Raw genomic sequence first — 23,827 nt, 5'->3', positions numbered from 1 at the left:
TTCTGTACATGCTCAAGGAACGCCCCCACCACAAACACACACACACACACACACACACACACACACACACACACACACACACACACACACGCACACACACACACACGCACGCACACACACAATCAACTGCATGTCAACATCAGATTAACTGCTAACCCACTTGTGGTGTTACAACCTCCCACACCCCCACAGTGGATATAAATACCCTTTCATCCATTCTGTGCATTGATCCTATCTGTGCAGGGGGAGCTCAGTAGCGCCGGGGACAGCCATAACATACAAGAAGAGGACTAATGAACATGCTAATGGGCACAGTCACAGTAACACACATTCGCTACAGAGTCTGAGATAAAGAGAGCATGTGACACATGGCATTAAGACTAACAGTTCTGCCCACACGCACAAAAACACACACACACTGTGATTTCACAGATGCACTTTCTAGCACGCATTCACACACGCACATGTGTCCAATCAGGAATGGGAGTCTGACGATATGGACATTGTGTGAACATTGTGTACGTTCTCTCTCTCTCTCTCTCTCTCGTTCATTATGGCCTGGTTTCCCTATACCTGCAGGGTACTAATGTATTCCTCTGGTGAATACACTGTCATGTACAGTACATGGTGACTGACAGTACCTGCACGAACGTGCTGAGAATGCCCACACTCCTGAGACTCAGCATTAGTCATGCGTTTCACATATGGTTTCATGGGGGAAGAAAAGATCCTACGTTACCTGTCAAGGTGCACACAATGCCCACACTTTATAATTTTACAAGGCACATTCTGAGCAAGTGTTGAGTCACACACACCAGCCTCAGCGGTTCCCACATGCAATCTTAATCTTATCTTCTCTCCCTCTATTCTCTTTCTCTTTCACACACTAAAATCCCACTTCAATTATTGTCTTATTTACTGCATGATCACATTGATGCGGCAAACCCTGTACTCGCTGGTATTTGTGGGTTACCAACAACAGCCATGGCACTTTGGCACTGAAACCAAACCGGCTTGTGAGAGGGAGGGGGTTTGAAAATGAAAGCCACAGAGCTTGAATCCAGCTGTTTTCTCTGGCCATTCTTTGGTGTGCGTTGTGCTATTATTGGAAGAAGAAAGTCGGGGATAGTCGCAGCTTAAGAGTTCCCCAGAGAATTTCTCCCATGTGAGACAGTGGGCTCAGAAACCACCCCAACGTCGTTCCCCATGGCAACGGCGCGAAGGGAGGAGACCGACGCGCATGTTGTGTTATGCAAGAGGATGAAGCTCTGCCAGGCAGTAAGCCCCCCTAGCCCCCCTCCCATTACACATGCCTGTTTTCAAAACATCTGTATTAACCCTCTTTAAATGTCCATCCATTGCTCTCTTATGTCCCACTCATTCCCCTTTTAATCAGATTCTAAAAATGTCTTCTACATCCTGACAGTTTTCCTGTCAGTGGTTCTTTGATTTTTCAAAAATAGCAGACCTAAAAATAGCAGACCTCATGAGCTTGTAGATCTGATATTTTTCAATAGCTAAAGCAAAACATAATGCTAACACCAAAAGGGGTTCCCGCCCAAAATGGGTTAATACCAGGAGGACCCAATCAGGGAAACACAACTATGACACACAAATCACAATCACTTGACTTAAAATTGCAAGAAGGAAACACAAAATAAATGTCACATAATTATGTTCTCTTTGTCTGTCTAAATAAGGTGTAGTGGGCGGCAATATCCCAAAACAAAGTTGGGGCAGATAATGAACTTTGTCTTATATAACACAAACATATTTTATAGTATAGCCCCTTCCATTTTTTTTCTTTACATTTCTTATTGAAATGAGGCTTCGGCTTCGAAGCAGTTGCCTTTAGGCTTTACAGTAGAAACATCCTGCTATACGGGGGTGACTGGCTGAAAGCTATTTCTGCAGTCACAACAGATGATGTGATGGCCTTGCTCGCTGAATGCAATCGTTTGACGTTGGCTTGACATGACCGCTTGACCCCACGTTGATGGGGAGCGGAGCGGGAGCTCCCCGTCGTGAAACCACCACCACACCATGTATCATGTCCTCACACCTGACCGGCCTGTCACTACCAACTCCAATCCTGCACTCAGGAGAGAACCATGATTCAAAGGCTGCGAAGCTGCTGACCCTGAAGTGTGTCTTGTGTGTATTTTACAGCATCCATTACTGTAGTACACTACAGTATGTGCTTGTTGTGTGGGCTTGCTCGTGTTTGCGTGTGTCTATGTTATGTGCACGATTAAAAATATTGACCCGGGCCGACCTCGCTGACCCCACTCGTCCGGGTAACTCACACGTCATCGTGTCAGGCCTTCAATCTTTCATCATCGATCGTTTGGAATCTGTCAGATCTGCGCAGTCAAGGACATCCCCCTGACACAAGCAGACACTTTGGGACAGGCATCCCCATTCATTTCCTCTCCCATTTCCTCCACTGCCTCACTCAGTCAATATCCGACGAGCACGTTCACAGTGTTCGATTTGTAAAAGAAACATAAGTGGGGGAGGGGGGCGAGCATTTCCTTTGCAACTTAAGCACTATATACTGTACATCTTTGTACGATAAATAGCATGTTTTGTTTCGTTCTTTATTTTTCCCCATTTAGGCACATTTTGTCAGACTAATAGTATCAAACACAAGTGGTCTACACATTTCCCGAAAGGAAATGCATGCATTTAATAGTCTGGCCATAAGCATGGATAAAACATATCCCTAAGCATGGATAAAACATATCCCTATCGGTCATCCAGCAAATCGGACCCTGCACGGGTAGCACACACATACTGTACTACTACTGTACAGGACGACGCATCACCAACGAGGGAAAAAAGGTGGCTACACAAAGAGAAAGGAGATCAAAACAAAGCATGATGTTTATGAATGAACAGGCTAGGCCTCATCATGTCAAGAGGCGGGGTGTGGAGTCCACACAGAGGGGACTTGTTTTGCTGACCTGTGGAGTCCACTGTTTCCAGTAAAACGCCCCACCGTCTACATGCTGGGTTTATTGCCGTTCAGTTCTTTATTCAGCGTTCGTACTTTCCACCGCTAGCGGAGCTACCTGGACCCGCTCCAACGAGCATCCTCTATATGCATAGACATGCATGTATCCACATGAGCACATGTGTGTACAGTATAGACGCGGTTATAGTCATGCTTCGCAGACAGCAGACTATGTGAAATGAATGCACATAACAATGCAACATAAGAAACGATTATTATTATTTTTTTAAAGTGTAGTGAAAATAGCAGATATACAGTACAAGCTCACAACGCGTCGCAATGTGCCATCGGTTATTTCCGCTATTTCTGCACGTATAACAAAGTATAAAACAGGGTTTAAGTGGTTAGTCAGACTAGTCGGTTTAGTGGATTCATCGATATATACAGTATGAGGAGACAGTAAAATCTTCTCGATTTGAGCAAGATTAAGTCGGTTACTGGTTCTAAATGTTTGTTTCGATACATTTTCGGTTTATTGCCCAGGCCTACTACAATCAACAATGAAACTGTTGAACTGGTGAATAACGAATGCGTGCCTCAGAAGCGCCACTACCAACTGTTGTCTTAATAACAGCACAGGGCAGAAGTATCAACAGACACACTCACACTTGCTGCAATTTCCTCCAATCACGTCAATCTGCTTGTTGAACTGATAATCACGGTGCCCTCATCACATCAGAGTTTAGAGAAACATTGTCCTCTGAGCAGCCTCCTTCTTGTCACATCACTATCACAGAGTGTTTAGCAGGCGATAAAAGAACTGTCAAAGATGGAGGGGACCAATGAGGCAAAGCAGAGGGATCTTTGTTTTTCATTTTGGCATTTGACCCCTTTTTAGCTTTGATTGATTAATTGATTAATCACTGCTCACCTTGCCAGTGATAAGCGCCTGCCGAGAGGAGGGTAGAGCCTTCGTCCTATACTCCTCCAGCCTATAGGTGTACGTGGCGTGTATTGACAAATATTACCCCCGCCCACTTGCCTTCCACCGGCCAATTGTGTTCGTATAGACGAATCTGTCGCTCAGCAACCATAACTGCGGTGTCAATCAGCTCATAATGAGATCGTCGACGACCCAGTTTACTGTATGATTGCGCCCACGGCAGCGCTCCGCGGATTCGTCTATAGACGCTCAACAAAGCCGGATGCACTGCGCTGGATTCAAACCCACAAATTCTCCGGTGGTGGGCAGCTACTTTACCATCATGTCTAATAGTGGAGAGAATTTTGAATAATTAAAAAATATTTATGTTATTATAATACTTTGTCATAGGTCAAAAAGCAAAGTCAAAATTATAGATCTAAAAGCTCACATGAGCTTGTAGATTTCTCAAAATCTTTGACATTTTCGCCAATGATGTCCAAAACAAGGATGCCAGGTTTAAAGTGGGAAATGTGGCTTCAGTCAATTTCCAACGTGTAGCAGTGGTATATAGAGTTGGGCTTCCGTTCTCAATGATAATTAGCCCCTTCAAGCCTGATACATGTGATACTTCTGCAATCTGCATAGATGTGCATTGATACGCCAGGGTTTGGTGACAACGGCCCTAGTCATCATCCTACACACAGAACAAAGACATAGTGTTGATAAATACAGCCCACTGCCTGACCTTTATCCAACCACAGAGCAACCTCCACCTTAAAAGCCAATCTGTCTGCCCACCTGGTCCAGCCTGCAGATCAACATCTGGTGGGAAGATGCCACTTAATGATTCTCGGTCACACCAGCAATATCTGCTGCCATGACTCAAGGACAGGGTTTCTTTGAAGGCCACACGTGTGTGTGTGTGTGTGTGTGTGTGTGTGTGTGTGCAATCTCATTTTGTGGAGAATCGTGCAGCACTAGTTGGCTGTCCAATACATTTGAGTTACTATTGTGTTTTTGTTTGTTTATTCTTATAAATATTTTCATGGAAAAATGAGAATCGTGTGAGAATTGTGATCACAATTCTTGTGGAGGAAAATCGAGATTCACATTTAAGCAAGAATCGTGCAGCACTAGCGCAGTCGCACGCACAAATCAATGTCGGACCACCAAGTTGAGTTTATGTAATGTATCAACCATGATCACATACACTCGCATAAGCAACTGGTGTTGAAAAATGCCTGTGTGTTTTGCGGTCGATATTTGTAGCATGATGATGTATGCACGTCAACGTGGGGCTGAATGTGTGTACTGTGTCCAGAACAAAGACGACAACATTGAATTAATTACGTGCTGAGCTATTAGGTCACGACAAGTACAGAACACGCATCTGCTGCCATTATTATAGTAATGGCGCTGAGTTCACAGTTTGTAATACAGAGGAAAACTGGACACAGCAGGTGGTGAATGCTCAGATAAATCCTATGAATCAATGCATGATCTGAGAGGTGCCATACGAACACCGAATGGAAAGAAGGACGAGGAGAGACAGGGAGAGAGAGAGAGAGAGAGAGAGAGAGAGAGACAAAGATCCCAGCTGAGGGAAATCACAGACTCTAAGAGCGTATGTTATTGTGTCAGCCGGGAATGTTTGAATTCTCCTCCAGGCATGTCAGTCCCTCTCAGGCAGAGAGCGTCTGACGGAGGGGAACAGTGCCGTTTCTCTCTCCGGCCACTGGATCCAAGCCGACGTCCACACATACCATACCATTGTTGTGGACCCGCCTGCTCCTTCAGCAGCAGAAACCCCTCTCTCTCTCTCTCTCTCTCTCTCTCTCTCTCTCTCTCTCTCTCTCTCTCTCTCTCACTCCCTTCCTTCCCTTCACCAAACCTCACGGTTTATTCTTTGCCAAATGCCAACCATTCTGGCTGAATTCGCAGCATTGTTGCTCCCGACTCCTTCTGCTCTATTCTCTCTGTGTCTCACTCACCGTCTCCCTCTCTCTCTCTCAGCATGACTGTAACTTTGGTTACGATTCCCTACTGTGTGACTGCTGAAGTCCTGGACTGTAGTCAAGGAATCCTTTGGTGTGAAATTACGCTCCCTATTCCCTTCTATTCTATTCATCTATGTCCTCCCCTATCGCCCCCCCACAACCCCTGCTTCATTTTATTCGGCCTCCATTCCCTTGCCCTTCAGCCATTCAATAGCACTGCCATAATAAACTTTACATTTACTGTCATTGATTTATTTTTAATTCTCCTTTTTTATTAATTTTTTACTTGAAACTCGGTTGTACTGTATGTCCACGCGGCTGCCTTCTCCTCTCCCGTCCTCCATCTTTGTAGGAGATTCCAGCAGTAGGACACAAGGAACAGCACCTGCAGACCACGACTCTTGCTGCTCTGTTTCCCTGGCAACCCCTACATTGAGCTTGTGCAAACCATTAAGCATTGCCAGCTCTGCACTCAAACAGCGCGCACACACACACACACACACACAATGTGCCCCCACGCAGCCATCCTTTTAAGGATTTCCGGATGGCACACGTCAGCTTTACTGCCTTTCTTTTAATTTGAGCAGTTTTTCCAACTGCTTTTTTTTCTTCTTCGCTCTTTCGCTCCAGCGACTAGGCCCACGTCACATTTTCCCCCATCTTAAATGGAGCCCCCGGGAAAAAGCAGTTCCCTCTAACAGAGGCAGGTTTTGTTGAGGGGCATTTCTCTGACTATGACACATACTCCCATAAAGATACAGGACTCCGCCAAATCTGGCTGCGACAGGAGCGTGTCGTTACCACTTTAAACATTTAAACCACCTTTTTGCATCTACAAGCTCACATATGAATTTGTAACGCATTGTATTGCATTGCTTGTATTTTCACTATATCATTTTTTTATAAATTTAAAGTGGTTAAAAGAACGTGACTTCCAGCTTAACCACTGGACCGTTTCATAACCACAGGATGTTGCTCCCACCGTTGTTCCCATGTTTTCCATGCCTCCCCCTCCCACACACACACACCACACGCCACACGCCCCAGGCCCACAACCCCAGTCTGTCACCAATGCTCACCTTTCCAAAGTTGCCAATACCAATGACTAACCAAATTTCCAGGAAATTACCCTGGAAAGTGGAAACCCAGGCTGCAAAGCTCACCTGCAGTGGAAAACTGTGTGTGTGTGCGTGCGTGTGTGTGCATGTGTACGTGCGCTCATATGGAAAGACCTCTTCTGTTCCTTAGCTCCAATTTGACTTGGCATGCCAGAGCCCTTCAGTAACACTTTAGTTTGAAAAGTTTAAGCCAACTAATTTTACTGATTGGGAAGGAATCCTTGGTCCTGACCCAAACTAAACCATAGCAACAAGAAAACTGTGCAAATATAGCCCTGTAGTCAGGTGTTGTCACCAGGCAGTCGTGTGTATAATGGCATAGCAGCTGGGTAACTTGAGGTGAGACATCTTCCTCATATCATGCATTTTGAGCCTTGACAGGTAAATTGACTGTAAGAACAATAAAGGCAAACTATGAACTATTCAGACGCACATGCAAATATATCATCACCAGTACACACACACACACGCACACACGCACACACACACCCCCTCTCTGCACAAACAGGTGGGTGGTGTTAGTGCTGGTATTAGTCCGAATCGTTTGATAAACCGTCACTGTTTGACAGACATTCAGACTGAGAGTCTGTATAAAGTTTAAGAAAACAGTTGGACGTAGAAAATACAAAAGTACCATTAGGCCTCCCAACAGTGAGAGATGAGAGAAAGAAAGAGAAATTACAACAAATCCAATCCCACACCCTCAAAAAATGTAAAAGCATAAAAACTGAACTAATGAGCAATGTGTTCAAATCCAACTCCCAACGACCAAGAGAAAACACTCTGACATCAGAGACAAAGGCTGTCCAAATACCCAAAAACGAACTGCCAATTGAAATCGAGCCAGCTGACAAATTGGTTTCCTCAAAACCAGATGTTCCCAGGTGTTTGGGAGGTTGTCCTCTTTGCCACCATATAGTGGAGCTTTGATTTTTTTGACACTGCCATTTGTGAGATACAGCCAATAATTACAAGTTCTGAAAGTGGAAAAATGGCACAACACAATCTAAAATTGTTATGAGCTCAAACTGGTTCCTAGTAATATTCATATTTTCCATCATCAAGAGTCATTTTGCAGCTTCTGAACTACAGACCTGTCTGCCAGCCGTAAAAAGCCAGAGCACAGTGAGCAATGATCAAAATATACTTGATTGTTTTCCTACATTAGAAAGAAGGAATAGACATTAACCCGCATTCAAGAATGGCAAAGTGAGCAACGCACTTTGCTTTTTTTCCACTATATTAAATTTCATTCATACAAAATATGGCCATAAAAATTCCAACCCTGCCCCTTCCCCCCCTCCCTGTCCTCATTCTCTCCCTTCCTCTCTTTCAAAGTGAAAGCTTCTCTGAGGTTACCACCAAGTTAAACAGACATCCCTGAGCTGGTTTCAGCCTGTCTGTTGTAGTTACTGTTGCTAAAACCCCAGGTTATTCCTGCCTCTGGGAGAGAAGTTCCCTTTGTGCGAGTCGCAATGCTTTCACACACACACTGTAATTTGAAGGTACAGTACGGAAATACTGGTTTGGCTGCATAAGCATGACACAACATGTAAAAATCTATTCACTTGGGCCAGGGTATTAACTCCTTCTTTCCATTTGCTCAAAAGATTGAACACACAATTAATTAATACATTTTTTGACAGTGGTAGGCAAATAAATAAAAGGCTTTTTCATGTTTGTAACTTAGAGATTGCTTTCTTAGAAGGATAGAAATCACACGTCTTAATGAGCATTTTTAAGGCAACAGAATTCTTCTCTCAACTACAGTTTTACACAAATATTTATGTACCTCAGAGTAAAACTCATCAAAACATTATAATTGACATTATATACGAATGTAAAGTCTCAAGTTATTAAAATTAAAATTTTAAATAATTGCCTGCAATTGTCATTTAAATGTCCACCAATGATATAGAACTTGCTTGTTGTGGTCAGCCCCATTGTGGCAGGGTAGGGTTGTTGTCGGAGACCCTGACTGTGGCCTGACACTGGGCAGGGTAGGGTTGTCTGTCGGAGACCCTGACTGTGGCCTGACACTGGGCAGGGTAGGGTTGTTGTAGGAGACCCTGACTGTGGCCTGACACTGGGCAGGGTAGGGTTGTCGGAGACCCTGACTGTGGCCTGACACTGGGCAGGGTAGGGTTGTTGTAGGAGACCCTGACTGTGGCCTGACACTGGGCAGGGTAGGGTTGTTGTAGGAGACCCTGACTGTGGCCTGACACTGGGCAGGGTAGGGTTGTCGGAGACCCTGACTGTGGCCTGACACTGGGCAGGGTAGGGTTGTCGGAGACCCTGACTGTGGCCTGACACTGGGCAGGGTAGGGTTGTCGGAGACCCTGACTGTGGCCTGACACTGGGCAGGGTAGGGTTGTCAGAGACCCTGACTGTGGCCTGACACTGGGCTGGACTGAGATTGGAGGATCGAGGTCGAGGTCAGGGCAGGTCAAAGCAAAGAGGGGGCATTCTTAAGTCTCCCTATATCTCTGACTTCGGTGATGAAGACAGAAGACACAAGAACTGCAGAAATAATGTGACCTTTTCTATGCATTTATACCGATGGCAGCAACTGTACTGTGTCTTTAAACCATGAACACATTACGGTAGGTCCTGTATCAGGCCATCTCTAGGTTGCCCTGCAACTTTGATCGTAGGAGTAGAGGAGTGGTTTTCTCTGACCCCTGAATACTTAACCACAGTCAGTGATGAGGTCAGAGGTATGGTTGATCATTAACAGGAGACTGTTGTTGCTTTGTCAGAAATTACTGAGGTGGTAAAACACTCGATGGGCTGCTAAGCGTTGTGAGAGAACTCGATGAAGCCTGGGGGTGAATGTTGTTCGGCCAAATGGATATCAGAATATGAAACGGTTGCATTGCATATTCTTACTGTGACCATTATCAATTTATGAAGGAATTGTATCTTGAGGATTTGGAGCACCAGCCACGTACGTAGTAGGCCTAAATATTGTACTGCCAATGCTATGACATACTCCATTATGTTTCAATTTATAAAGACAACTGAATTTCCAGTTACCAGATGAGAACAAATCAAACACTAGTAGGACTAGGAAAAGTCATTTCAAACCTCATAAATTACTGAACATTATCACAAAATCAATCAAATGTAACAAATCAACCAAATGTACAACACCCAGTATTGTACAGAAGGTTCTGCTCCAACGTGTGTTGGGTGCAATAAATGGTACAGGACTACGTTAGGGGGAACCCCATCCTTTTTTCCCCTCCCTCGCTGCACTCGCTTTACGGGGGTGAACATTTTCCACTGCGTTAACCCATTTTGGACTGAAGTCGATTCAAAAAAGTCTTCTAAATCCTAACCTTTTTCTGAAAAATCCATGTTTCTATGTCAGTGGGGCTCAACCTTTTTCATGTCAAGGACCCCCAGAATTGTCTCTATTGGGCCACGGACCCCCATCTCAAAATATGTAGTTCCAGGGCCCCCCCAGAAGCCAATATTTTAGTTAAAAATGTTCGCTCTGAAATATATGTTCAAAGATTTGAGCCACATTTTCACGACTTAAAAAAAATAGCAGACCTACAAGCCACCGAGTGGCGCGCTATGAGAGAGCTTGTAGATCTGCTATTTTTCAATAGCTAAAGTATAACATAATGCTTAAAACACCAACATGGGTTCCCGCCTAAAATGTGTTAAATGTACCCCGTTTTTACTGCAGTTGTTGCCCATTTATCACACAGCACGTTCTCTACCATAAAGCAGGTGTCCGGGCACACTGGGCTTCGGTGTGAGAACCTTTTTATAAGACAAAAAGGAATGTAGAGTTGGCTCTATAAACGCTGTGGTTGCTAACAAGTCTGGACATTTTCAGGGGCACTTTTTGGAATGCACTTCCATGGTTATAGAGCCATAGACAGGAGACTATAGTGATGAAGACCAAACACCACGGATGATGTTGTGCAGCGAAAGTAGCCGATCTACAAGCTCACAGAGCTTCTCTTCAAGACACGTTGTGAGAGTGTGAGTTTATAGATAATAATTTTGTATTAAGTCAAGTCTTTAATCCAAGAATTAATGTAAGAGCATGGGAAGAAAGGAAATAATTTTAGTACAGTAAAGAAAATACAAATATCATGGTCTGAGACGGCTTAGCAGTCCAGGCACCTTGGCTGGTAATCCAGCATGACAGTTTGTGACGAGTTCGAGTCCCGATGCCGACGAGATTTACTGTGTCTCTTCCACCATCTCTCAAAACGCCCAAAAAATATCTTAAAATACAAATATAATAAATTATGTTGTAGGCGGCAGTCCTGTAGTGTAGCTGTGTTGCTTCTTGTTTTTTTAGACAGATCTCATAACTCTTCACAAATAACAACTATAGTAAACAAAAATGTTAAAAAATTATAAAAAGATGAATAATAATAATAGTAATTTAATAATAATAATAATGGGAGGGGGGGTCAAGGTGGTGAGGCACTATAGAAGTTTAAAAGAAGGCTTGCCAGTCAAAAGTAAAGAGTTTTTAGATGAAAATGAGGTGCGTACGATAAAGTGTCCATTAACTTGGCTATATAGTGTATGTAGGCTACTACATAGTGTACTGTCATCAGAAAACCCTTTCAAACTTTGCCTTCCAGCTAAGTACTGTGTACATCAACTCTCAGTCTACAGTACTGTGTTTATGATGCCCACAGAGTGTGAATCTGTCTCTGTGAAGGGATATGAGGGGCAAGGGAAAGGAAACCACTGCAGTGCATGTCCCGCCAAAGCTGCTTAGAGACCAGCTGTTTGAGAAAATTAAACAAAAGGACATGAAGGAGGAGGCATGAGTTCCAAACTTCCTGCCTTATTACCCACAAACTGCGTCATAGGATCATTCCTAATGCTGTGCGTGCGTGCGTGCATGCGTGCGTGCAGCTACAGACCATTCATTGGAATGCCACCCTGCCCCTGGCTCACCTGCATAAGCATCATCAACGATCTGGGACTGGGATGTTATAAATAGAACAATATAGTATTTTTGGCTGTATTTCAACAATGGCACGCAAATGTCTCTGACTGACCTAAACTCACGTCAATCACCAGGCTTTCCATGGTACCTGTCGAAAGCCGGCTTCTATTTGAATAATGGATGTAGTCTTTTATTGACCTGCTAGGTTGGCCTAACAAACTAACTTGACTAACACAGAGTAATCGTCCTTCCAGGCTATGGGATGTAAATTAATCTATCCTATTGTGTGTGTGTGTGTGTGTGTGTGTGTGTGTTTATTATACTTTTACAGTATATTAACACACTTATTTCAGTTCACCATTCATAATGGTGGATATAGGTCCTGTAGCAAGTATTGTGGCCATATGAAGTTACATTATTGAAGTTACATGAACATACTTTGGTATGCATTTCATTAAATAAAAGCCTCTAGCGTTTCCTAGACAGTACAGCAATATACGATACGATATATCTTTGTATCGTTGACAAGGCAAAGACTGATAAGTCTTGACATGACTGTTGGTTAGCATCAGCAATCAGAACTGTGCCAGTGCGCTCCAAGGCATTGTGGACATAAGTCTTCTCAGCTAACCAAATGCAATCTACTGCAACCAAACTCAAGATGAAGCTAGTGTAACTAAACTCAAGCAACTGAGCTAAACTGTCCGTTTATGTATGTATGTACAAAGAGAAGTCCAGCGCGCTTCAGCCAGTTGAAGGTAGAAAGGCTCGTCAGTGCTCAACAGGGACAGCTTGAATCAGAGAGAATAATACCAGAGCACTTTAGGAGAGTCTACCCAAATAAAATACTGGAGCACTCGACTGGTCTGCACGTGTTTATTATTTTACAGGGGTGACTCAGTCCCCCCTGTGAAATAATAAATACGTGCAGACCAGTATTTTATTTGGGTAGTCACTTCTGAAGAAGTTCCCAGGTATCTCTGGTCCATTTATGTATGTTGTTGTTTTTGTTGTTTTGTTCAAAAGTATTTGTAATGTAATAAAAAGGTGACATTGACAGTTAAAATACGTTAGACGGTTAAAGGCTTGTCTATTATTGGCTTGTCTATTATTAAGTAAATGTCGTACTCTTAATTGTTAGTCTTGACTCTTGACTATAGTCTTTCTTCAGCACCAGGCATCATCATGTGATGGCTCAGATGGGTGGGGGGGTTTGGGGGGGGGAGGTTTACTGAGTTCGGAAGAAAGAAATTCACTGGAGCAGAATCTAAGCATGTGATAGCATGCCATGCAATGAGCATTTCCTGTCTGATGAAGGGAACGCCTTCAGTGCAGGGCAGGCCTGGAAGAGGGTTGTTGAACTAGGTCATAAGGCAAATCAACGAAGCCAGAGCATGGTCTCATCAGAGTAATCTAGTAAGAGAGTAATGACACTCCCGTTGACTCTCATTGTAACAATGGAATGCAGAAGTGCTCATTCTATCTCAATGGAATAGTTCCAGCCATAGGAGCAATGTTTGGAACTATCGCCCATAGGTGAAGTGTGGGTCATGACCGAAAGAATAAGGTCACGAATACAAGCGGCCGAAATGAGTTTTCTTCGACGGGTGGCTGGCATCTCCCTTAGAGATAGGGTGAGAAGTTCAGTCACACGAGAGAGACTCGGAGTAGAACCGCTGCTCCTTCGCCTGGAAAGGAGTCAGCTGAGGTGGTTCGGGCATCTGGTTAGGATGCCTCTCGGGCGCCTCCCTAGGGAGGTCCTCGACGCATGTCCCACTGGGAGGAGACCCCGGGGCAGACCAAGGCGCAGTTGGAGGAAATACATCGACTCACTGGCCTTGGAACGTCTCGGAACCCCCCAGGAGGAAGTCACTAATGTTGCTCTGGAGAGGGAAGTCTGGAGCTCTCTGGTGGAGCTGTTGCCCCCGCGACCCAACTACGGATAAGCGGTTGAAGATGGATGGATGGATGGATAAGTGGACAGCACTGAGAAAAGTCAAATACATTAGGTTCATGTATAGTGCAAGTGGTGAGAATAGTCAAGAGAAAACTTTAACTGCTTTCATATTCAGTATCCATCAGTATTTTCTAACCTTGCAAAGAATCAATCAAAATCTCAAAAATAACACCAACTAAGAACAGCTGTGGCACTGTAGTCTGCTCTCTGCTGTGTGAAAAATAAGTTTAAGACCCTCCATCAAACATAGCATCCAGAGCAATTTGGCTGGAGTTTGTATGGACCTCTGTTGGGTAATGTGCTGCAATAAAACTTAATTATTCATATTATTTGGCCAAGTAAGCTCAATGCAGTACGCACAGGGGAGGTGTTTATAACACAAATAACTATGAAAATCTGGGTCACTGCTCACAGACAAAAGCCAAAGCATTTTATTCAATGCATAGACTTCATATACAACCACCACATTCATAATATACACATCACACCCAGTTTCAATGAGTCCAGTCCACCATATTTTGTTATGTCCTGTGGGATAATCACACAAGTACTGTAGACTGACAGTCAACCGACAGGTCACACTGATACTAGCACATTTTGTGCAATAATTAGCATGTGACAACTGCTGAAATCATGCATGTGTGGAGACATAATAAATAATAATAATAACCCAAAATAGTCTATTGAGGTAGGTGAACAAGGGGATCATACAGAACCCACTATGGTGAAATGAAGCCACTTGCCGTGTACAGTACCTAGAAGTACAGTAGCTACGTACAAGTGTATAAAACAGTGCAGCATATTCGGACATAGCAGGTGGTGATACAGTACCTTAGTGTCATCACTAGCCTCCTACAGTACCTCATCCCCACATTAATCTGCTTGATTTCTAATACACTAGTTAATTTTGGACCTGTGTAATAAGGAAGTAATTACACTGTATTACAAGAAATTGCACATATAAGGCCTACATTATTTATTGTCCTACTTGGTGGTCAGGAGCAAGTTCAGTAACTCATGTTATACTCATGTGCAATGTTACAAATTCTGCAACCAAATAGATGACATTATGAAGATTTTCACTCCAAAATAGCAACATTTTTGAAAGAATGCTACCTGATATTCTTGAAATAATATTTCTAATACATTGTTGACTGTATACACAAAGACAAAAAAAAGCAACAGAATTACTATAACTTGCACCTTTAAAAGCAAAAGATAATTTTGATCATCATTCTTCCCCCAAAAATCATGGATATCGGCCCAGGCCGTAGCGTAACGGTCTGGGCACCGGACTGGTAATCCAGTCGCAGTGTGCCGCGGGTTCGACTCCCGGACCCGACACGGCCTTTACTGCATGTCATCCCCCCATCTCTCTCCCGTTTCCTGTCAGCCTACTGTCTGTCCCTTCAAAAATCAATAAAAGGCGTAAGCCGCAAAAAAATATCTTAAAAAAAAAAAAAATCATGGATATCTTACTTTGGAATGATATCATATTGATTTGAAAAAGTAATGTTTAAAAATGTATTAAATGTATAGAATTGCAACTTACCTTTTAAATTTCTTGGGTTGTTCTGCTTGGTGCGTGGCATGTTTACTTTCGCTCACGGGTACATCTTGAGTAAAGTAGGTTCTAAAGTCCTTGGATCTTGAGAGGAACTGACGTCCGCTCCACACAGTTAGGGCCACACTGTGGGTGCATCTATAGAACAAACACATTACAGAGATATTCAGCATAAAACCACAGAGATCAATGAACACTAAGTGGGCCTTTCAGATTTCCCGCTTGAGCTTAATTTATGCTTCATCGTAGGACAGTGTCACTCGTAACATAACTTGTTTTCAAGCTAACAATGCAACACCCACCACCCCTCTCTCACTTGGCCTTCTGGGCCTGTCAGGTGGAGTCAGCGTAGTTAGTGGAAGGAGGTGTGAGTATGTTCTCTTCGTATCAATATAAGCTGTGTTGCAGCAGTTATCTCACATGCTGATCTCTGCAAAAACCAAGAAGCGAGAGGACTGTTGTTTTTGGTCAACGTCTGATTGACAAGTCAGTGTCTGATATGGGTCGCCTGCCCTTCTCTTTGACGAACAACGGCAGCTCGGATGACGAAAGGCGCAAACAATAATGTTCTGTTTGCGCTGGGGTATTGAATGCTCCAGGCTACTTAGTACTTGGGAAGCCAGCAGATAGGTTGCTATCAGGCTAATCTAATTGTATAAGTTAACTCTCACAGGCCGCTGCATAAGGGCTATGCAAACATCAAAAGGGCAGATTGAACTCATTCTGACAGGGGAACTGTTTTTACTCTCTGTATCGTTTCTGATGCCCTTTTTACACTGGAATGATCAGGGGTTTAAATACAGACTTCATGCAAATTCTGGCTTGGTTAAAGAAACACTGGGTAAAAGGGGACTGTTCAAGTTAAATGTTACCAAAACCTCAACCTTTCAAATCCGCTGCACTGCACATGCTTCTGTGGGCTCCCTGATATACAACATATAATATTAATAATCTCACCTATACAGAATGAGCTCACCTCCCTTTGAATGGACAGGCACGGCATGAGCAGCAACAAGCGACATCTACACGCATAAACACACCTGTACTGTAGATTCTACAGTAACCATATTAACACTCATATTTTAATGCAATCTCTGTTTCCACAACATCTAAGGCTCTAAGTCTAAGCTATAGTCTTTCGTAGAGAGTTTATATAGGACTGTGAGCCATTGTCGTGCACATGCAATGAGCAGCATTGGTCTTTGTTTGTCTCACCAGGAGTATTGCATAACAGTTACTACAACTGGACGGTGTCTTTTCACCATGCATTGGTACATGTGGCACTACAGCAATGACATCATCTCCCCGTGCATCTCAATTTGGCAGAATGAACATAGCACATGCACTACTAGCCTAGCTAGAATAAGAAACACAAAAAGTCACACAGATGCTCTCACGTAAAACACGTGCAAAGATGGAAATTTTAACTAGGTCTGACAGGCAGCAATGATTAATGGAAAAAAACGAACATTCCCATTTTTTGTCTGGAGTTGTGTGTGTGTGTGTGTGTGTGTGTGTGTGTGTGTGTGTGTGTGTGTGTGTGTGTGTGTGTGTGTGTGTGTGAGAGAGTAAAAGAGCACATACAACTGTGAGAAAACACCCTGATGCTGGTCGATACAAATACAAGGAAGAAGGATGCACTACAATGAATGAATTGAACGCATAAACACTTGACTGCACTGAAACGCCGTGTCCTAAACCTGTTAGAATGGAATGCATGCATTTGCAGGTGAGGTGACTGAGTCATTCATTCACACATGAGAATTCCAGACCTCACCTCTCTCTCTCTCTCTCTCTCTCCACCTTCACCGGAATCAAAGCCTTATATAAAACCAAGACATCGCGCGCACTCTATGCGCGCACTGCGTTAAGAAAGCTGTCAGCGGCACAATCACGTGTGTTTGTGTTATGATAATTACACGCCCATCACAATGTAGCATATTGACGAAAATGTACCAATATACTCGTATAATGGTGATTATCTCCATGTTTGGGTGCGAGTGGGAATGGACTCTGCATGCATATATACGAAAAATAGATATAGTACACACATCAAAATGCACAGACTTGATTTGAGTCCTGTTGGTCATTGGATGGAAAATACAGTCAGCAAAAACAATGCGTGGGAAATGGGAATAGCATACGCTATGCCTGTTGCAACACATGAACGCCCTGCAACTGAGGGAGGAGTCAGGGAAAACCCCTCGCCGTCTCTGCAACAGCGCTCTTATGGGACGCTGCTTCCCCTATCCATTACAAAACCTGCAGTGTTATCTCTGCCTTCATCCGTTACATATGCATAGCTTGAAGCTTCCATTAAAATGAGGGATGGCATTGAACAACACGAACGGGAAATGGTTTACCTATACGATACAAACAGAGCGAGAGAGAGCGGACAGCCTGAGCCAGTTACACGTTGCGTAGTGAGCAGTTAAGTTGCCAGTTGTGTGTGTCTCTCTCACTCTCTCTCTCACACACTCACACACACACACACACACACACACACACACACACACACACACACACAGTCACACACATACAATGCTGCACAAGTCTCCACCAAAACAGCGATGCTATATGCTGGCACTTGAGAGACCAGCTCTGAATAACAGCGAGCTTTATAATATCTGCATTGTATATACGACTGAAAGTGAAACATGCTGCCACTGCCACAATGCGCAGATCACCAAACAACCCATTCCACGGAAAACAGTGAGGACATTGATAAGGACCAACCAACCCGACATCAGCAGCCCAGCCAAACACGAGCGCCCTGTACGTGAATGCACTGACCGACTGAACGGTACCAATGCAGCTCCGAAAGTATATACGCCTCGCGCGTTCACTTAGAAATGTTCTAAAACTGAATTGATTCATACTCACATTAAGTGCAGTCTTAAGTTACTGCCGGGGGTTTCTGGTATAACGCACCATAACGATAAATAACGGGGAGGAGGGGGGCAAAGAAGGTCTGTAATTCTCTCTCTCTTCACCTTCTCGCTCACTTTCTATTGCAGGAAACAGACAGGCCCACTGACGTCAACGGGGGTCCCGTCCCCGCCTCCCCAACCACAGGATGTCAACTCTGGGAGGGAGGTGCTCGACTTGCGCATACGCTGCTTCCAAAATGACGGTGTAATTAGACGATCGCAGCCATACATTTATCGCCGTGGTGATTTATGTGCGTTGAGAGACTTGAGAAGTTGAGACCCATCTCGCCGCGTGGCTCCAGGTTCATTCCGAGTCGCGTTCGCCCGAGAGCGAGTGCCTTTTATTGGTGTCGTCCGTCGCGAACCCCCTTGGCGACGGCCCCATTTGCTACATAGTTTAGCACTGACGGTTTTCCCCAGCGCCGGTGGTTCCTTGTTGTCAGGGTCACGTTGTTGAGCCCCGCTATAGTCCTCCGCCACTACGACCGGGCTTTCCCTTTCCCATGTATACATACTGGCCATAAGGATACACAACAATTAAGGTCAATTTAACGAGAGTGGGTTCCATTTGGTAGGCTACACTTTTGAATGTAAAATTAGTAAATTACACTAGGGTTTTTAACAGTGATCTGTCAGTGTGTAATTGAAGAAGTACACGTGTCTACTCTAGTTTAGTTTAATCCTTCCCGACCTTCACAAATCACAATGAGTTTTAATAGCTAGTTAGTTTCTGAACCATGATCGTTTTCATCTTATTGTTAAATAACTCTAATATGACGACTAGCCTAGAGATCGAACGAAACAAGCTAAGAAACATTGTTACTGGCCCAGGCCGTAGCGTAACGGTCTGGGCACCGGACTGGTAATCCAGTCGCAGTGTGCCGCGGGTTCGACTCCCGGACCCGACACGGCCTTTACTGCATGTCATCCCCCCATCTCTCTCCCGTTTCCTGTCAGCCTACTGTCTGTCCCTTCAAAAATCAATAAAAGGCGTAAGCCGCAAAAAAATATCTTAAAAAAAAAAAAAAAAGAAACATTGTTACTGGCCCACTGTATATTATGTTTGAGTACTCCTATGCGGAGCTATGTGTGTATGTATCATGTATAGCCTATGTACATACTGTACATGTATGCATGTGTGTATGGGTAACAGGTAGGCCCTAGGCCTACGGTCGCCCCTTTTCCATCTCGCCCCACTACTCTAGTCTCTTCCTAGCTGTAAATAATTCATGTTGGTGATTATATAAAAGGTATTATCATCATACTATCATCATCATACTATCATCATCATCATCATACTATAATCATCATCATACTATCATCATCTTCATCATCATCATACTATAATTCTAACAATGTCTGAGTGTCTGTGTGTCAGAAACACTGCCGTAGCTCCTTACTGCCTGCACCAATCACTCCCAATCACTCGGAGCACAAAATGAATATGGAGGGCGTAACGAAGCCCTTTTTTCGATTTGACACATTAATGATTATTAATTAATTTATTAGTCAATTACAAATGCACCCGGGCGCAGTACCCCCCACGGCCACAAGGGGGGGGGGGGGCAAATATCTCACAACGGGTAAGGACTAGTCATATTAATTTATCATTGTTAAGTTCACTGTATATCCATGGGCATAATAGCATGATGTTGCCATTACAAAACATTGGCTACATGGAAGAAATGTGCAGCGGCGCAACACGGACCGAACGCTAGGGGGGGACATATAGCGGCGCCGAAAAATCCGTCCCCCCCGTCCCCCCCACCACCCTAGGAGAGGGGGGGATGGGGGGGTCTAACCACAAACGTGGGGTTATGGTTAGGGTTTGGGGTCGAACTACAGAGAGGTTGTTCCAGTGACTCAATGTACATACAAAACTGCGTTTTGGCACAGTTATTATTATTATTATGAATTACCTGGCTGTGATTCCTCCTCCTCCCCATTTGTCTCAAAATGTAAAAGTTTAACCACATTATCAGCAGCGCCTCGAACAGGTCAAAACTCACTGACCATCTGATCTGTAAGTTAGCCTATCCTATAAAATGTACAACACCTGGGAGGTTTTCAGGAGAGGATGTTTTAATGTAGTTTAGTTCAACCCATGCAACTCGAGAGGAAAGAAAAACCTGCAGCGCCTTACCTGGTCTTGACAGTTAATAGCGGCGTCGATCTCCTCCTTTCCCCAAATCCCCCAAAATAATAATATAATTCCCAAAGTGGGGTCCGGGGACCCCCAGAGGTACAACTACATGATAGTTTGTGGCATGTCATGTGGACGCTCTCAGTTTTTTTAATTAACATTGATTATCAATTGGAGTCCCACCGCTAGAAATGGTTAAAATAGGGTCCGTCCGAGCTGTATAAATCTTCTCTTATGGGGGTCCTTCTCTTCTCTTCAAATGGGGGGGGTCCGCAGGCTAATACGTGTCCATTTGGGGGTCCTTGACATGAAAAGGATAAAGTAAATCCATTCATCTATTGATCGTCTGATGGTGCCAAAGTGGTGCGTGACACCAAAAGTGGTGTCCTATTGAATTCTGTTCCTGTATTATTAGAATCATTACAGAGTGCAAAGCACATTGGGTCACTGATTGCGGTGTAACAACTCCCAACTTCCGAAAGTTGAGAGAACGGGCCAAACCATTTTGGGATTTAAACAGGGGTGGATCAAATATATGCTTCAAAATATATTGCGTTTATGAACGCAGGATTTCAAAAGTATTACTCCTAAGATAACTTTGGTGCCAGGGGGGGACCCCCCCAGCCAGGGGGGACCCACTAACACATCTGGGGGGGACCAATGTGAGGCTGGCAGGGGACGAAACCCCTCCGTCCCCTACCCTATTGCGCCCCTGGAAATGTGTTTAATAAAAGAGTATAGAGATCGACTACTATACAATCAAATAAATCTGTATACAAGATAATTTCAGATTTCAGAGGGAAATACTAAATTAACTGTTAACTACATTAAAAAAAATTGCGGGGGCGAGTTGGTAAAGGTCGAGTCGTTTGGTATTCTGTGTATGTATGTGTACGTAGCTGCAACACCTAAAATGGCCAGTAGAACACGCACGCGTGCACACACACACACACACACACACACACACACACTCTAGGGGTTATGGTGAAGACAAAGCACCTATTAGGCAAGCCATGGTGGTGGTTCTTCAAATTATTCTTCGAATTATGACCACGCTCAGGGAGTGAATATAACTATGACGGCATCATCACCTAAAAAAGGAGCATACTATTTTTTTCTATAGCCTATCTAACTATAAATGCACCAAGTCTCTGTTTGCATGTGTACGTCTGAAATACACGTAACTCGATATATGTTCTGACATCTGCATAGACTCAATATTTGGGCATGCCTGACAAAGAACTCCATATATGGGCATAAAAGGGACACATAATAACTGGGTGGGGCATTCATTTCCAACTTGCATCGTTTCAAGTAGTCCAGTGCCCAACGGGCACCGCTCTAGTACTGCTCCTGGATAGATAACGAATAGCTCCTGGGATAGATGGCAAATAAATGGCACTTTTCCTAGTAGAAATTAATACACTGCAATATGGACAAAAGGACAAAGTCTCAGTCTCTATGTGAGCAGCCTGAGCAGGTGACATGCTGAGATGATCAGATAAAAACAATAGCATCAATTTGCTACCCTCCTGGCAGGTTGTATTAAACGAAAAAGCTGTCAGCCAGAAACTGAATAAGGGGTGAAAATGTACAGATATCTCCAAACTGAAAAACTCCACCTAATTTACAGACTATCTTAGGCATGAATACTGAACTGAAGACTGAACTTTTTTTTATAAATATTCACGTTACATTAATGACTGCGTTTGCCACAACGAAAGAAGAAAAAAGCGCACTGACATCCAGAGAAAAGTTTGCTGCAGTGAGGCAGTTCTATATATTAATAAGTGATTTTGTGACAGCCACCCACCTTCATGTCACAGGCTTCCTGCAGGCTGCAGAGTGGGACTTTATGACTCACCCGTTTCAACTGCAACAACTTTAAAATGGCACAATTGAATATAATGTTTTCCATAGAATGGGAAATAAATTGGTCATAATTTTGGAGATGACGCAAAGCTCATGACTATTCATTTTAGGGATTCATTTCCCCCATAGGCATAGTGACATTGGGCTTGTAAAAAATAAATGACATAATCAGGAAATCATCTGACTATCTAATACAATAAGAAGTCAAAATGTCCATAAATGTGTATTCAGTATTCACCGCTGTTTACACTCACAGTGTGAGGCAGATGTTCCAGCAGGAGCAGATGTTGGTTCTTAATCACACAATAAAAGAGGGGGAAATGGAGAAACAAGAGAGTACAGTATGAATTAAAATGTGTGGTGGGAACATTTATTTTATGCTAAAATTAGTTAAATATATAATATCTGAGAAGAAAGATAATATACAGTAAGCAGTAAAATCACAGAGCGTTAATTTCACTCTGACAGTGTAAAAGTAAAGTTAAATTGACACTCAAGATTTTACTGTGTAAAACATCATCTCAGGGAAAGGCAGTTTAAATTACGTGTTTATGTGGACTTCTCATGGGTCTAGATTTGAGACACTCTGAAGGCTGTGGACGGATACTCCTGACCACAGGATGGGTTCTCCTGACCACAGCACAGTTCCGTTCAGAGTTCCATTTCATTCCTGAATTCTAGCCATGCCAGTTAAACTTTTGTCTGGTGCAGCGATATAATCTTGATTTGGTCAGAATGATGAAGGGGACTTCCTCTGCTGCCTCCACAGCAATGGCAGTGAATGGCAGTGGGGCTATTAATATCCTGGAGTGGTTTCAGAAAATAATCACAGCTGCCCTCCAGAGCTGTCCTGCTGAACAATGGCCTCTTATGTGACTTTGTCGACTGGAAGGCACTTCTGGTTGTCTGCTTGCTGTGGCCTATGTTCATGGGGCTCTCATGTTTTGCTTTCTTTGTTTTCCCTGGTATCAAAAATAGATATTCAGTGAACACAAACTTCCGAAGAAAGACAGCATTCACAAGGGGAATGTCTCCATGTCCTATTTCTCTTGGCTCATAGTCGAGCGCTTGGTTAAGGATTAATGTTATTGAAGTATTTATAGGTTAATGTCCTTTCATCCCCTTTCCCCACATACGTTTCCGATTGCTAGATGTGAAAGGAACTGGTCTTAAACATGTCATATAAATCCAGTGTGGTTGGCACCACTGGCTGTCTGTGGAGATAAGGACTACGACTACCACATATCACAGTAAACGGTGTTCTATTTAAATGCCATTATAGAACACAGAATCAAAGAACAAATAGACATTAGTCTTCCTAACCGACTATATTGTCAATCAGCGTTGACACACGTGGCTGTTAAAATGTTCCTGTTATTGTAAATTATACACAGCTATAATGTCCACTGCACTACAGTCTTTGTATTTTTTTTAA

At 43.5% G+C, this 23,827-nt stretch overlaps 1 protein-coding gene across 1 annotated transcript in view; it reads right to left on the bottom strand.

The window, feature by feature from the left end:
* The window catches only part of hivep1 (HIVEP zinc finger 1), a 49,089-nt gene extending 30,630 nt beyond the window's left edge, over positions 1-18,459 (bottom strand). The window contains exons 1-2 of the mRNA XM_083775453.1: positions 18,331-18,459; positions 15,436-15,585 (exon numbers count right to left, since the gene is read on the bottom strand). Coding sequence (XP_083631579.1) covers positions 15,436-15,475 — 40 coding nt within the window. The 5' untranslated portion in view covers positions 15,476-15,585; positions 18,331-18,459. The remainder of the gene's footprint in view (positions 1-15,435; positions 15,586-18,330) is intronic.
* Positions 18,460-23,827: the final 5,368 nt, after the last annotated feature.

Source organism: Protomyctophum parallelum (genome assembly GCF_964188405.1).
Source record: "Protomyctophum parallelum genome assembly, chromosome: 1".
NCBI classification, from domain to species: Eukaryota; Metazoa; Chordata; class Actinopteri; order Myctophiformes; family Myctophidae; genus Protomyctophum; species Protomyctophum parallelum.
This window is presented reverse-complemented; position numbering and strand designations above follow the sequence as displayed.